This window comes from Hippopotamus amphibius, chromosome 6 (genome assembly GCF_030028045.1).
Source record: "Hippopotamus amphibius kiboko isolate mHipAmp2 chromosome 6, mHipAmp2.hap2, whole genome shotgun sequence".
NCBI lineage: Eukaryota > Metazoa > Chordata > Mammalia > Artiodactyla > Hippopotamidae > Hippopotamus > Hippopotamus amphibius.
Window position 1 is genome coordinate 5,528,839 of NC_080191.1, and position 15,931 is coordinate 5,544,769.

At 42.1% G+C, this 15,931-nt stretch overlaps 1 protein-coding gene across 2 annotated transcripts in view; it reads right to left on the minus strand.

The window, feature by feature from the left end:
* Positions 1 to 15,931, minus strand: part of PACRG (parkin coregulated) — a 487,647-nt gene that overhangs the window by 106,771 nt on the left and 364,945 nt on the right. The window contains exon 6 of one of the 2 annotated variants that reach the window (XM_057739447.1): positions 556 to 585. The exons of the other annotated variant lie outside the window; for it this stretch is intronic. Within the exon in view, the coding sequence (XP_057595430.1) occupies positions 556 to 585 (30 nt within the window). The remainder of the gene's footprint in view (positions 1 to 555; positions 586 to 15,931) is intronic. 2 annotated transcript variants of the gene reach the window in all.

Sequence of the window (15,931 nt, forward strand, 5' to 3'; positions counted from 1 at the left end):
AACCACGGAGCTTTTTAGTAGCCATCGGTTTATGCGTTTTATTACCAGGTGTCCTCACTCGGAGCATTAAAAGGTTAAAATTTGACCTTGATTAGAAAAAAGACTCTAGCTGCAGTTCTATCAATACATCTGGAATGCCGCTCATGAAATGCAATCCTTTTCCCTCTCCTACTCATGGCTGTGTGTTGTTCGGAAAGTATGCGTGAACTTGGAAGTATGTGACACGTGCCCACGTTCATACCCTTGGTGTTTAAAGTCCAAGGTTAATGCTATTTGCCTTAGAGTGAGGTCAAGTAAATGTTAGAGATCACGGGACCGCACACCACGTGGACATGGGGACAGGTGCGTGTGCGAGTCCTGGGTGTCTCATCCTGAGCCGGTGCCTCTGCCCCAATGTCTGGTTTTGCTCTGCGAGAGAAACTCCCTCTTCAGGTGAGGCCAGAGGCTCCAGGGAACTAGCAGGCCTAGGACGTTTCCTTTTCCATATTAGAAAAAAAGTAATTGTCTCATTTTTCCCCATGTTTTAAAAATAAAAACTATGTGTAGACTCAGAACTGGAAACAGATGAAGATGAGCAGGACAGTCCTCTAGTTCTTAGTCCTTATCAAAACAAATTTCTTCTAGGCATCAAAATCTCTGATAACATTTTAATATTAAGACACGAACACTGTCATTTTCTCTTCTTTAATGGCCAAATGTTTTGTGTCCTTAGGCAAGTCTCTCTGAAAGATGTACATACTATGATGCCACTTAATAACATCAGAAATGTATAAACATGACTATATACAGGAATACAGTGATATATCTATATTACCTCTAATCCATAGGTATCCCTAGCTGTGTATGTGTAGAAAGATGTACCTGTAGATCTCTGTGTGTCACTGTACATGTCACACAACAAGCTGAAGAATCACACGGAACGATGATCAGCTCGGGGGCCAAAGAGGACATAAGTTCTGGGAGGAGTTCAGGGGACGAGAACGGCACCTCCTGTATCCTTCAGCAGTGCCGTTTCAATCTGGCCATGTGTTTTTACTACCCCCCACCCCTGTCCTCCCCACTCGTTTACTCCTCTTCTCCAAGGTGGTATTAAGTGCCAGATTGGTCCCAAGCTTGACAGTTCAAGGTGAGGCCTTTTGAGCTACACTGCTTGGGCCTGAACCTTAGACCTGCCACTTTCTCTCTGTGTGACCTAGATCATTCATCTCTCAATGCCTGTCTCCACCTCATCTCCCTTACAGGTTTGTTAGGAGCTGTGAAGGAATGGAAACACAATGCTGCTTTTCACTTAGCAGTACGCGGCTTTGGAGCCCTTGCTCCAGTTGCAGGTATGAGGACGGTGAATTAGAATGGCTGGCTTCAACTTTCAGGACCAGACTGCAATTTAGTTGAGGGCAGGAAACATCTCATCACTCTTATTCTTTAAGCGCTCAGAACCGAGTGCGTTTAACATTACTGGTGTGGATTTATTTATTCCTCTGACACTGGATTATTAAGCCCTTTTACTGCCAGACAGGGTGGCAGATGCTGGGATTTCACTAGTGAGCAAGGCACACACATTCCTGCAGTAAAATGATTAGGAACTTGGACTCTGGTGCTAGACTGCCTCGATGTGCATCCTGGCTCCAATTCCCACTGTGTGAGCTTGGACAAGTTACTTAACACCTCTGTTCCTTACTTTTGTCATTTGTCAAGTGAGGACAACAATGCCATCCACTTCATAGAACTGTGAGAATTATGCGATAAATCATGTAAACACACGCAAAAAGAGGAAGGGAGCTTACAGCAAGCGCCTGGTGCGTGCTAAGCACTATGAAGATGGTGTATGATTTATTTTTTTTATTACCATCTAGGCATTTGATACTGTGTTTTGAAGAATGATTAATGAATTACCTAACTCTGAAGATACTATTTTCTAACTTACTGAGCTATCTTGACTCACTATATTAGCAAAATAACATTTTCACAATCAAAACAGGTAGTGTGAATTATACTAAAAATCTAAAAATGGTTTTCATGAATAAATAATTCCTCTCATTTGGTTAAATCATGTACTACTTTATTTTTTTTTTATTGGAATATAATTGCTTTACACTCTTGTACCAGTTTTTGAGGTACATCAAGGTCAATCATCTGTATTTATACACATATCCCTGTATGCCCTCCCTCCCTCGATTCCCCCCCACCCTCCCCATCCCAGTCCTCTAAAAATCATGTACTACTTTAAAAAACCAGATTCAAATGGGTGTTTCAATAAGGCAGGTATGTTACTGGATAAAAGTTTTTCCATTAATTCCAATTTCCCTCAAGATATTAGCACATATTAGCATGGAAAAGGAGACAGTGGTACAGAAAATCTGCATCTAGAAACCTCTTCCTCTCAACAATAATAAAGTCTTACATCCTTATGCTGCGTGTTGTAAGTTTCAAAGTGCTTTATGTGACACCACGACTTTGCATTTCTTCATTTGTATATCTCAAAAGAACTGGAGAGCTATGCTTGTTTATTTCATTTGGATGTGGCTACTTCTATGTTCCTTTGAAAGATAAGACAGCCCTTGCTCTGAATTGTTCCCTTAAAATGGGAGATAAAGAGAGAAAATTTAAAATAAGAATAGAAAATAGCCACCAATTTCATGAGGACAGAGGTGAATGGAACTCTACTTTGATGATACACCTTCAGACAAAAGCATTTACAGATGGTATTTTTTTCTCCTTTATAGCCAAAGATGATTTCAAAATAGATTTGTACAGTTGAAAGCACCAAAAATGTTCACATAGATGAGAATTGATTACCACTAACGGAAAAGCAGTTATAATTGTATTTGAAGGGAAAATTTCTAACTGTGAAAAAGATTAAATGCCAACTAATTAGATATGCATTTCTTTTTTCTGGTGGAAAGGAAACTATGCTGGCGATTTTAGGTTCAAGTTTTTTAAAGTTCAGTAAAATAACGACAAATTCAACCTACGTTTTTCTACCTCGGTTTTCTCCCTTCTTCATCTTTCCCATTTATATTTTCTATTACTTATCCATTTGCCAAACCATCTTTCCATCTGTCTATCCATCTGTCTGAATATCGGTCTGCCTATCTATACATCTGCCTATCACCTATCCATCTATCTATCTATCTATCTATCTATCTATCTATCTATCTATCTATCTATCATCTATCCATCTGTCTGTCTCTATCATTTAAAGAAGCATAAAAAGTTTGAAATGGCAACAAATGGAAGAGTGGAACAGAGGGAAGGGAGCACAGGCCTCAGAGTGTTTAATAGCAACGTTTTTCTTAAAATAATTCTCCTCAGCTGTCGAGGCTACATGTAGCACTGGTGTGATAATAAGGAATCCCTTATTATTTTTGTTTACCATAAAAAAGTCTCTAAAGTGTATTTCTGGGAAATAGGGGGAACTATTTTGTGCACCAGAAGAAGGAAGTTATGAGGCACTGAAAAGACCGTGTAGGAAGGACACGTGGGAAAGAAGGGAAGAGGAGGGCCGTTCAATGCTTTTCATTGGTCACATGTCTAAATAGATTTCATGGTCAGATTTACAATGTAAGTACAACCAAACTCAAGACACAGTCTCAGAAACGTGGATAGAGTGGTGTGTGCGGTTAAAATTTTCTTTTAGCTGCGCTCTCTTTGTATTGAATGGCTTCAAGATTAGGTTGAAACTTAAGGAATTAAAAAGGAAAGCAACGATTAGCTAACACAATTTGTAGTTGAGTATAGGGAAATATGAAAACAATCAAATGTCAGTCAGTCATCTGTGTAGGGTCGAGAGGACCAACGTATCCCTAAATACTGTCTTTATTGTGCTTTGATCATTACCTTTGAAACGTTGCCTCGTTTTGGACACAGTGAGGGCTGAGGGGCAGTAGGAGCGGACTCTCTCTGGAGGTCAACTCCAAATCAGGACTTGTGTTGGAGAGGACCAGTCTCAGGAGAGAAGGTTCACGGAGGGGACACGGTTCAGCAGCCTGCAGACATTAATTTAGAGGAGGAACACGTGGAATATCCCCAATGCCTACCATGTGCATCGATGACAGTGAAGAGTAGGTCCAGAGGGAGGAGGGAAGGATGAAGGAGGTAAAAAGAGAGGAGAGAAGCAGAACAAGGAACAAGGAGACTAAAAGTGGGGCCGAGCGTGCTTGATTCTGAATAGTCAGCCTAGTTCCCAAGTAGGCATGTTCATCTTAATTTCCATGGCTAATTTTAGTAACTCCAGGATACTTGGACAATGATGTCTTTACAAATAGGCTGTTTGGATGAGTGAAGCAACCATGGCCTAAAAAAAAACGCCAGCCTCTTCGGTACAGGTGTGCCTCTATGACAACCAAACATTGTGAAAACTTGGGCTGCGCTCCATCCAGGTCAAAGCACACCCGGCAGCAAGGACCGCATGGAGGTCAGGCAGCCTGTGGCCGTGAGCACCCCCAAACCAGAGAACCGCCAGCCTGGAGGTGCCCGGCAGTCCCTGGGGAGCCCTGCTGTGGGAAAGAAAGACTGAAATAAAGACAAAGATATGAAGGGAGGGAGGGAATACGAGAGGGAGACAGAGCTAGATACTAAGAAACCAAGTTCGGGACACCAAAAGTGAAAACGCAGCCCACCATGGACACCAGCCTTGGAATCTCTCTCTATAGAAAGAAGAGAAATCTGACATCTTAAGGGAAAGTGAAGTTGGAGGCAGACTCCCCACCGCAGGTGCCCTTATTAGTTGTCCAATCTGACTAGTATTAAGAAACAGTCTGCTAATCCAATGTGGATTCGAGGAAGTCTCTGATTTTTCCGAACATATTTCGAATACGCACATTTAAAATACGTTGTAACTTGAAATACTGCAGGAATGCTTTCAAAATATGATGCGCTGGTACAATTTTTAACTTTCAATGACTATGAAAAATTAAACAATTATCTTTGAGGAAAAGTCATCAAATTAAATAATACAAGGTAAAAAACTGGAATTCCTCAGCTGCAAGCCCACATCTCCATGTCTCTCTTTGGAGTTTTCCTTCTGGTTCTCAGGGACAACTTTACTTTGCACGTTTCAGACACAATATCTAGATTTCTAAACATTGTCTGTCTCAGAATTCCTGGGGAGAACTGCCTTGCTAATAGTTTTCCATACTTTGTATGAGAATTTAGAGCAATCCAAGTTGAAAAAGGTAAAAGTACTAATCCGACCTTGACTGCTCACAGTGTCTCAAAAGTTTAAATCAGCACTTGAAAACAAATTGAGAACAAAACGGGAGCATTTTCCTCTAGGCGTTTGAAAGACTGACAGTCATATGTTATCCCCTCAATCTAAGTGAAGCCTTGTGGAAACGGTTAGAGCAGCATAATATGTGCTATAATTTGATATTCATAAAAATATAAAGTGGCACATTAAGACTTTTTGTAGACTCTACCACCAACTTAAAAAATGAATATTTTAACATTGCCCCAAAGTTACATGCCAAATGTGCTGGAAATATATTTTATTTCTCTGTTATAAATATTCATTTGAATTAAAGCCTTCCAATGTCATATCAAGCAACACTGTAAATTTTTAAACTAGGAAAAACAAAGAGCTCCTATTTATTATGTGAAAAAAAGGGTTTTTTCTTTCTCCCAGTGTTTGGGATCAGGTTTGTGAATTACAGAATAGGAAGAAGTCTTGGGCATTTGGAAAAATGCAGATCCCAGGAGTGAAGAAGGGTGTTCAGATCCTTTTTGTAGCAGGAAATCTAATGACAGCCACCTGCTGCAGAAAGTTACAGATGTTTGCACCTGTCTACCTCTTGACGAATGGTCCCAGCACACCTAACCTGGGAAACTTCAGGCATACCCACTTTCCTAAAAAGGTACAAACACATACTAAAATAAAATACATTTTCATCAAATCTAAATATAGCTTCATCTAAGCCATACATGCTGGAGAAATCCAGCTTTATACACCGTAATAAAGATGTATTTAAAATGAAATAAGCACCTTAATTCACGCTCATCTTGAGACATACATCCCAAAGTTTAAATGTTTAAAAACAAGGCAATAAAGACAGTTTTATGGTTGATAACAAACTACAAATTTGTCTGGGGAAAATAATCATTCAACGTTTGACAAAAGAGCTGTGATAAGAGATAAAGAACACAGTATTCACTGTCTAAAGAACCAGAGGGGGAAATACAGCTTGTCCCCAATCCCACATTTTCAACTATGTGTGCTACGATTACAGTTATAAACAATGGATACTGTGTCAGCATGGAGAAAAACAAACAATAGGTCTTTTTTCTGAAAGTATCTGTAGGAAGAACGTACAAACTAGTCAACAAGGGAACAGAAATAATCCTTGTTTTCTTTGTAAAAATAATACTTTAAGATTCATTTGCAAGAATGTTGGTATTCTTTTGCACTGTGCATTTTATTTTCCTCATTCACTATAGAATTTTTCCCAACTTGCACCTGGTTTGAGCAGCAGTCAGCTGGCTTCTGAGGATTCTCCCTGTGTATTCCCTGCAAGCCCTAGAAACTGTCGACAGCTGCACGACTGTGCTTTCTTTAGTTATAAAAGCAAGCTTGTGACATCCTTTGCTTGATTCAGTTAAAAACTGAATTAAATGAAATCAATTCAACAAATACTCCCTCAGTGCTTACTGCCTTGAAGGAACTGCTGGTTTGGGAGGAGATACGTAGAGAGAGGAGAGAGACATAGTCTTCAAGAAGCTTACAGTCTACTCTGGGGCATAAGACAAGTCTAACATAAGCAAGACAGAACGTCTGTTTCACAGTAGAGACAGTAATGAAGTGTCACGTTGGTTTAGAGGAAAAGAGATGGGTGGAAATGTCATCGGATAAAAGAAGGGGTCACCTGAGAACAGCCTCTAAGCATAGAGGGTTTTGTGGTTGGAGGTGGGAGTGGGGAGAAGGTGGCCTTCTGTCAATGGACAGAGGGAGAGCAAAGTGTGGAGTGCTGGCCACACAGGCGTCGTCGAGAATGAATGGAGCCCAGAGGGCCCGTCTCAGGGGGCGGAAGGTAAAAGTGAAGATGGAATCACAGGTCTCATAGCTACAGACAGACTCATAACATCCTAGAGCTGAGAGAAACCTTCTAAAGGACCTGAGTGCCTTCACTCTAGAGAGAAGCTGCCTCGGTCCAAAGAGGGGAAGTGACTTCCCATGGATGATGGCACAGATTGTGGCCAAGGGCAGAGCACAGGACAGAGTGGGGACATGGCCGCCCAAATGGGGAGACCCAGGGATCTGAGCCAGGGCTGAGAAAGGATGTGGGGAGTGGGAAGGGCACCAGGCAGAGGGGGAAGAGGTAGGACAAAGAGACATGGGGGTCAGGGAAAGGGACTGTGCAGAAGACAAAGAACCCTTCTGCCAAATTCTAGGTTCCGGCTCTGACGTGAATTTTGCTGAGGGGTCAGTTTGTTCTCATTAACTTTTATTCTTGCTAATACTTTTGACCTTTGAAGTCCAATCAGAATAAAAGTAGAAAATATGAGAGTGAGTCAAAAACTACCTGCACTCTGGCTGTAGCATTTATTTTAATTAACTTTTAGAAGAGACAAATACATCATTTTTTGACATAAACTGCTTGCTTTCAGTACACTTTGTCCATCTGTCAACAAGCTTTCATATTCCCTCATTAAAAAATGTTTTAGGCTGAGCTGCGAGTCATAAATGCACTGCTGTCTTCACTTCTTCATCAGAAGTGAATCTTTGTCCTGGAAGGGCTGCTTTCAGGGGACCAAACAGGTGAAAGTCCAACGGAGCAAGATCAGGACTATAGGGAGGATGCTTTAACACCTCAAAACGAAGTAATCCATGACCGACTTAGGTTTTGAAAAGTTTCTGTGAGATGGGTACTGAAACAACACATGGAAGAGCATAAACAGAAGCGTTTGGATATCTGCAAACAAAATTTGGACCGATACTCTAAGGAAGGTGAACGTTTCTTAAAGAGAATCATTACTGGTGACGAGACATGGATTCATCACTACGAGCCTGAGAGTAAACGGCAGAGTATGGAATGGAGACATCCTTGATCGCCGACCAAGAGAAAGTTCAAAAGTCACCCCTCAGCTGGAAAAGTGATGCTTACAATTTTGGGGATTCTCAAGGGCCAGTATTGGAATGTTATCAGGATAAACGTCCAGCAATCAACAGTGCTCCTTACAGTGAGATGCTTATTGAAAAGCTGAAGCCTAAACGTTGAATGAAACGCAGAGGACTGCTCTCCAAGCGTGTTGTGAGCTTGCATGGCAGTGCTTGTCCACACCCGTCTGCCCACACTGTCCACACTCTGCAAAAACTTCATTTTGAGGTGTTAAAGCATCCTCCCTATGGTCCTGATCTTGCTCCATTGGACTCTCACCTGTTTGGTCCCTTGAAAGCAGCCCTACAAGAGCGAAGATTCACTTCTGATGAAGAAGTGAAGACAGCAGTGCATTCGTGGCTCACAGCTCTAGGCTGAGCCTAAAACATTTTTGAATGAAGGGATATGAAAGCTTGTTGACAGATGGACAAAGTGCATTGAAAAGCAAGGAGATTATGCCAAAAAATGATGTATTTGTCTTTTCTAAAAGTTAATTAAAATAAATTCTACAGCCAGAGTGCGGATAATTTTTGACTCACTCTCATAGATAATTTTACTTTCTCTAACAAAAGAAATTCTGATTTTATAAGAAGGCACATTATTTCAAAGTCCCTTGTGTTGCTCTGCGGGGCCTTTAGATAATTTTCAGACACGTAGTTAACCTTCAGAATTACCTCAGGGCATTGGGCTCTTTGCTTAAGAGCCCAAGTGCCTTCCTGTGGGGTCTGTCGGAACACTTGAGTCTACCGCAAGTCTTTGCATCAACCAGATCGCTCCTTCACGTGTACTTTAGCTTTAGAAACCTTACATCGAAACGTTTGGCTCAAGGCAGACTGTTGCTGGGTCCCACCGTTATGACTGTGCTCTGAAGAATAAGTATCCATGCAGAGGTTTGGGACTTCGAGTTTAGTTGAAGAATGTTTATACCTTCATTGGAAATTCCATTTATATTATATTCAAGCAAGTTTTTGGCTCCAAAGAGGTTACTAATGAGTCATTGTTGGTAAAGTTTACAGGTTAAAAACTTTCTGTTAGGTGGCTATGAGCTGTTTTTCTTCATTTGCCAATTACTGAGAAGGGAAAACCAATTTAATGCAATCTGGACACAGCTGAATTATTAAGACCTGCATTAGAAACCTACTTTCTCCTACTGTTGATTGACCCTGTCTACTTGGGGGAATCTTTCTTGTTTTTGGATTCTGTTACTTCTGCTTTATATCAACTAACTATACTGCTTTTGTAGTGCTACCAGATCGAATTTACAAAAATAAGTGACAGGCCACCTGGGAGTCTGGGTGACCAGTGCGTCAGCATTTACATAAAGCGGGGACGTGAATGCAAGCCCTTGTCCATCATGGGCACTGGGCGCATGGCACTGGGAGCAGCTGACTTTCTATTGATGCTGATGGCCTGACGGCTGCATTTAAACACACTTTCACAAAACTCATTTGTATGTTTTTCCAAAGAAACCAAAATGGAGTTAGCTTGTTGAGGGGCTAGGAGGTAAAACTTCCTAGCAGAAAATGGAATGGAATGTTTGCTGTTTCATGGAAAAGGGACATGGAAGAGGCTCGCAGCCTGTAACCTCAAAGTGTTGAGTGAAGTATTTGCTACAATATACAACCAGCAAGGGCATCCAGTCTTTAAAGGTATCAGATAATAAATGGCAGGACATAAAACATCTAGTTCACTTCGGCTATTCTCCAGTATATTATGTAACAAGTGTCTGGGCAGTGATAGATACTTCTCTTCTCTTCCCATTGGTCTACAAAGGGATTCTTAAAACACTGTGTTAAAGGCTAAATGTTCACTTACAGAATCGCGTTGCCTGAAACCAGAAGTCCTCACTACAGCTATTATGCATTTGTGAGCAAACTGCTTATCAGTTCATCTCGTGCCTGCCTCCCCTTCAACAAAATCATGTTAGACATAGAACTTAGTGGTACAGATGATGCTTTCTTTGATCATACAAAGGGGCTTTATACAGGAATTATAAATCTCCATTTTAATTTGTTTTGGCAAAATGTTTTCTGCAGTGTCATTCCATTTCACTATCTTTGACTTTCTTTTTTTTTTTTTTACAATTATCCTTTCATATCTTGTTAATCTTGTTAGACTAAAAGGGTATGGTCTCTACTGTTTCAAAGGAAAGTATGTTAGTTGCTCACAAGATGAATAAAAATGTAAAAGACGTTTTTCAAGTTCTAGCATACATTCCTTAATTGTTCTTAGTAAATATCAACGAATGATTAGCATTTGGGAAGATCCTAAGCTTCATGCTGGCTTTACATAAAGGAATTCTTTCCCCACTAGAGAAAGATATCTGGATGGACAATGACAGCTGTTTTCTCGGTCTCAGACACAACGCAAGAACAACATACAAAGCTAGATGTGAACTAAACTGTAATTGCGACTACTGAGGGAATTTTGGTGCAGAATATGTAACAAAAATGAAACAAGACAACGCATAAGAGGGCTACTTAAAAGGAAGCGGGGAGGCTGCCCTTTAGAACCATAGAATCAAGGACTGACTCTTCACATTTTCAAGCCAGAGAGGACCTCTGAGCTCGGCTCACAGGCCAATCCTGTGGTAGGAGCCCTGTTTTCAAGGAAGGGGGCTTTCAGACCTTAGGACTAGTACCTCAACCCTTATGAAAGAAGGGGTGGACTCAAAAAATGCATGGAATTAGAATTTTATTGAGGTCACCTCTAAGAGTTTCCATTAGATGTCCCACTGCAGCTTTGGGGAAGAAACAGATTCCTTGAGGCGGAGTTGTTAGTTGATCGTTTTGATCAGGCACAGGTTTCTGGTGTCAACTGTCATCAAAATAATTTATGCAGAAGCAAATCCATCTAACATTGAGTAAACGTTGGGTTAATGCCTACTATGTACAAGCAAAGAAAATAATTTCTTGGGAGAGCTTTTTTCTACACGAAGAACGGGTGATTTAGGGCTGATCTCCCTGACGTTACGGAGAAAGCCAGGCCTGTGCTTGGAGACTTGATTTGCAACAGATCACATAATTCCACTTAGGAAAAGATTTTCAAATAAATGCACACAACCCCAACCTAGCTGAAAAATGACAACTGGATTTTTTTTCTTCACCAAAGGAGCACCAGCATGAGATTTTGTGTTTAGAAAGGCAGTTCCTCAGCAGTGTGAGGGTGCATGAACTAAGGAGAAGAGCGTGGAGTCTCAGCTAGGAGACTATTTAATAGTCTAGGAGAGAGATACAGTTAGGAGACGTATTTCACAATCCAGGAGAGAGATGAGGTGGGTCTGAATTCGGGGGTGGTGCAGGGTGCGGAGCCAATGGGTAGAGGAGAAAAGAGTCTGTCACAGGTGGAACCCCCGGGACAGAGGTAATTGACTGGGTGGGGGGTGAGGGAGGGGATGCCAAACAAGATGGCGCTGTGGTTCTAGCAGAGCTGGCGAAATGATCAATATATTAATAAATATTGGGCCTGCAATAGGAGGAATAAATATGGGAAGTAGGCAGTGAATTTAATTTTGGCCATTCTGAGTTTAGGGTGTCTAGAATGCAGTTGAAAACATGAGTTCGGTATTCCGGAGAGAACAGGCTTTTAGAAAAACAGACCTGGGAACCACTGACCTGGACGTGAAATGGATGGCACTGCCCAGAAGAGTGTGGAGCTGATGTCCTGAGAGCATCAGAGCTACGGCGGAGGTGAGGGGATGAGTCAGAGAAGGCCGGGGGGAGAGGGGGGGAGGGGTGCCACGGCACAGGCTCTAAGGGGGCAACGCCAAGATTCCCCGGAGGGGTGCCCGATAGTAGCCATCGGAGCCATCACCCTGTGCCCACTGAGTGGGGGTGGAGGGTCAGGGCACATGGAATGCCTCCTGTCTGTGCCAACCGGGGGCTGGACAGAACAGCACCTCCGGGCGGGGATCAGAGCTGTGGTGAGTAAGTATTCACTGAATTGAACCGAATTCGATCAAACTAAGTGGAAGCGAGGGAATGCCACTGAGTCCATGACTTGGCGCTGGGAACACTGAGGGGCTCACCCGGCAGCAGTGGTCCAACGTGTGCACCCGCACGGGACTGTCTCCACTGGCCACGAGACATGGCGCCCAGGCGACGGTTGCTAGAAATGGACCCGTGGAATCGAAAGCCCAAACTCTTGGTGAGAGTATGAGAAGAGATATGATCGGGGCAGAGATGGGCAAAACAGACCTCTGTACTGCACTGGCCCTGTGAGGGTCTCAGAGTGGAGACAGCGCACTCTTGCTCTCCATCTGTAGCTCTAGAGTCCTGGGCAGCCTGTGCTGCCAGGTTGTGGGGGGTGAGAGGACACACATGGCCCAGAGGGCTAGACTGACCCCCGGGGGTTCCATTCTGAGCAGAAGAGGGTAGATCCGAAAGCTCACCAGAGCAGGGGATGCACAACAAAGCTCCAGGCTATGTGGCCCATTCGAGGATTCTAGAAGGCCCCAAGTCGTGCTGAGGTGCCGGCACCCGCAAGCCGGGGTGCGGGCTGAGCTGGTGTAAACAGTATGGCCCTGTCACCACAAGGACGCCTGTGAAAAGTCTAGATTTTTCTAGATTGAAAAAACTAGACGTCCTATGATGGCCCTAAACTATCCCAGGACTTCCCTGACAGGCTGGACTTGGGATCTGCGCACCTCAGAACATGCCGTCCAGATGGACCCCGTGATCGAGTGGTGTGCACTGTGACTAGGGTCCTCTGGTCTTTCTTTCTTAGTTTCATCTTCTATTACAATCCAGGCTTATACTGGCCAATTGTTTCCACGTACTTTTTCAGCAAAAATTGACTATGGCACCTCCCAGAGGAGGGCCCATCTCTCCTTTATCGTCCTCTGTCCTGAGCCATGCTGGGTGGGCAGCATTTGCGTCCACTCTCTGGACCACGCTTGCTAAGTTACTTACTCTCGGTTTCTGCTCATCACACTGCCTTTCTGGCTTTAGCTCTCCAAGCCTTTCAGGTGTTAGGCCGGAAAGCAAAACAAATCTTCAGTAATCTGCACTCATTTGTACGTTGGTCCCGTTTCCATGTGCCCACCAGGTCTGAGTGTGGCCCAGTTGTTCCTGTCTTATCTTGTCATACAAGGGCGAACTTGTTTGTGGTGCCTGCAGCGCTGTCCTTTTTCAAGAATGGCCAGCTTTCTCTCTCTGCCTGCACCTCTAGGTGCCTTTACAGAGGTTTTGGTTTTTGTTTTTTGTTTTTTCATATTAATGCCTTAAGTCAAGCCAACTGGCTGACCTCTCTTGTCCAGCGCTGGAGGAGAGCAAGGCATGTGAGACCTTGAATTTTAACTAGTCTCAGTCCGATGGATATTTTAAGGAATTCATAATTTTTTTTTTCCCTAAGAGTTGTTTAGAAACTCACAACATCTGTACCACTTAGAACAGTCAGAGGCATTAAACCTGTGTTGCCAGTGTGTGTGTGTGTGTGTGTGTGCGCGCACGCGTGTGTGTGTGTGTGTGTGTGTGTGTCTGTATACTTACTTCTGCTTTCTGTTTAGGAACCCAAAGCTCTTTGCAGTTATTAATGAAATACAACATTCAAGTAGATTTTAGGATTATTTGCACGCTATAATTTTCTAATAGTTTTTGTTACTGTTTGATTCTCAAAATTTCCCCATAATTTGTTGTGGCCACAGGATATGCATGGGAGACAGGTTTATTGAGCTGGCATTGAGGAGGCATATGTAGAGACTTCATATGACCTGTAGCATTAAAGAAACAATTTATGTACAGGACTTATTATACACTTAAATAGACCTAAATTGAATATGAAATGCTGCTTTAAAATTTCCAATTACTCTCTGTTCTATTATCTATGAGTCCTGCATGTTAGCACCAGGGTAAATTTCTTAAGAAACTGAGAGCAAGGAGTTAAATTTGCACATTGATTTTTGTCTTTTGTCTGCAGTTTAAGACTAATTTAAAAGGATGGTGAGGAGACTCTATTTTCAACTGGCTGAAGTTCAATAAGAATATAATAAAACACTGTTACAGCAAACTCTTTCACAGTGAAATTTTGGCAAAGCCAAACCTAATTCCTTTCAATGTGCTCCAATACAGCCAAAATACTGTTCTAGTGAGCAAGACACCCATTAGAGTGACAAGCTTCCTACAGTACCGGGATTTTTCCATATTTTATTTCAAACCAAATCAGCATTTCAATGCTTTGAATTAAGAATGCAAAAAGGAAATGTTTTATAATAAAATCAATAAGAGGCATATGGTTTCATTACAACTATATTTTTATCATTAGCCTGCATTTTTCTAATTTCAGAAGCATTTTTGATCACTTTAGATGTAGGAAATTACTTCATTTAATTATTCTTGCAGTGAAAGCTTTGTAATACTTTAGTAAGGCGTACTGATTAGCTTAAAAATCCTAATGAAAAGAGTGACCATATACTTTATCTCTTTGGGTACAAATCAAGAAAGGGGAGTTTTAAAGGTGTCTCTTTTTCTTTCTTTTCTTGTTTATTTTTTTAACTCTGCCCCTTCCAGTTAAGTTGACTTTTAGATCCACTGCTTCCCACTGATGGAAGAGCTGACGGGAGGCTAGAGGGACACAGGATGGGGTTCTTCAAATCAGGAGCATAGACACGTCTGTATACTTCACGCTTCACTTCGCTCATCTTCCTAAAAACACTGGGCTTTGTCATAAAACTTCCCTACAAGTTGCCAATGGCTTCCCATTGTTTTCAGGGTAAAGTTAATTGGTCAAAAGCAATGCAGTTTTGACCTCATCTGCACACAAGGCCAACACTTTACAGCCTGGCTTTCACTGCTGTCCACAACCCCAGAGCGCCTGCCCTCCTCACCTCCCTCTGCTTCTCTAGGTGGAGTCTCTCCCAGAGCCAGTATCCTACTCAGTGTCCCCGGACCACACGAGTCTCACCTTCTCACCTTCTAGAGCATTTTCCTGATTTCGGATGCCTTCCATCCTCATTCATCTATTCTTCACTCATTCAACCAATATTTATGGTCATGCAATATGGACCACATTTTTTCATGGCTGTTTCTTCTAAACTTTAAATTCCCACCCATCCTTCAAGCTATGTTTCTTCCACAGGCTTCCTTAACTGCAAAGGACCGTCAGAACCTCTCTCTCGCCTGGACTTACAGCCCGTCTACCACTCTCCTCCTGCTCGGCAAAGCTGCGGCTCCTGTTTGGACTTGACTTAAAACCATCAAACAAGACTGTGCTCTGCAAATTACTACCTCTGTGGCCTCAAACAAGTCAATTAATGTCTACAAGTTTCAGTTTCCTTGTCGATAAAAGAGAGAAATATGTATATCACAAGACTGCTTGTAAAGATAAAATGAGATAATATTGGCCCAAGTTTTCTGTTTCTGTGAAGAATTATAATTTCATATCTATGTCAATGTTTAAATATGCATTTTATTAGTTCTGTTAATTAAATACTTTGAAATCCTTCTTTCCAATGAAGCCTGTGGAATGTAAAAGAGACCTGTGTTGAAGGTAGAGACCACACTAAACAGCAAGAGCCTCTTTTTGGGTATATCGCGGCTGCAGTGATTGTTTCAGCAGCATGGAAGTCGGTGGGGACTGTTATCGTGTGGAAGACTCATCAGCAGTCTTATCTGGATTGACTTTGTAGACAGAAGAACATTCCAAAGACCATTCTTGCATTGCGTTTTAACTGAGAACCAAGATAAAGTAAAACAAACTACTAATCTACGCAAAGCCTACAGGGTTGAGATTTCTTCAGTAACTTATCCTTCAGCTGATTTTATGAACACTAATTTTCAGAAATGGGTGAACACAATGACTTTGGGAAGTAGTGGGCTCACTAACAGGAGAAAAACAGCAGCTAC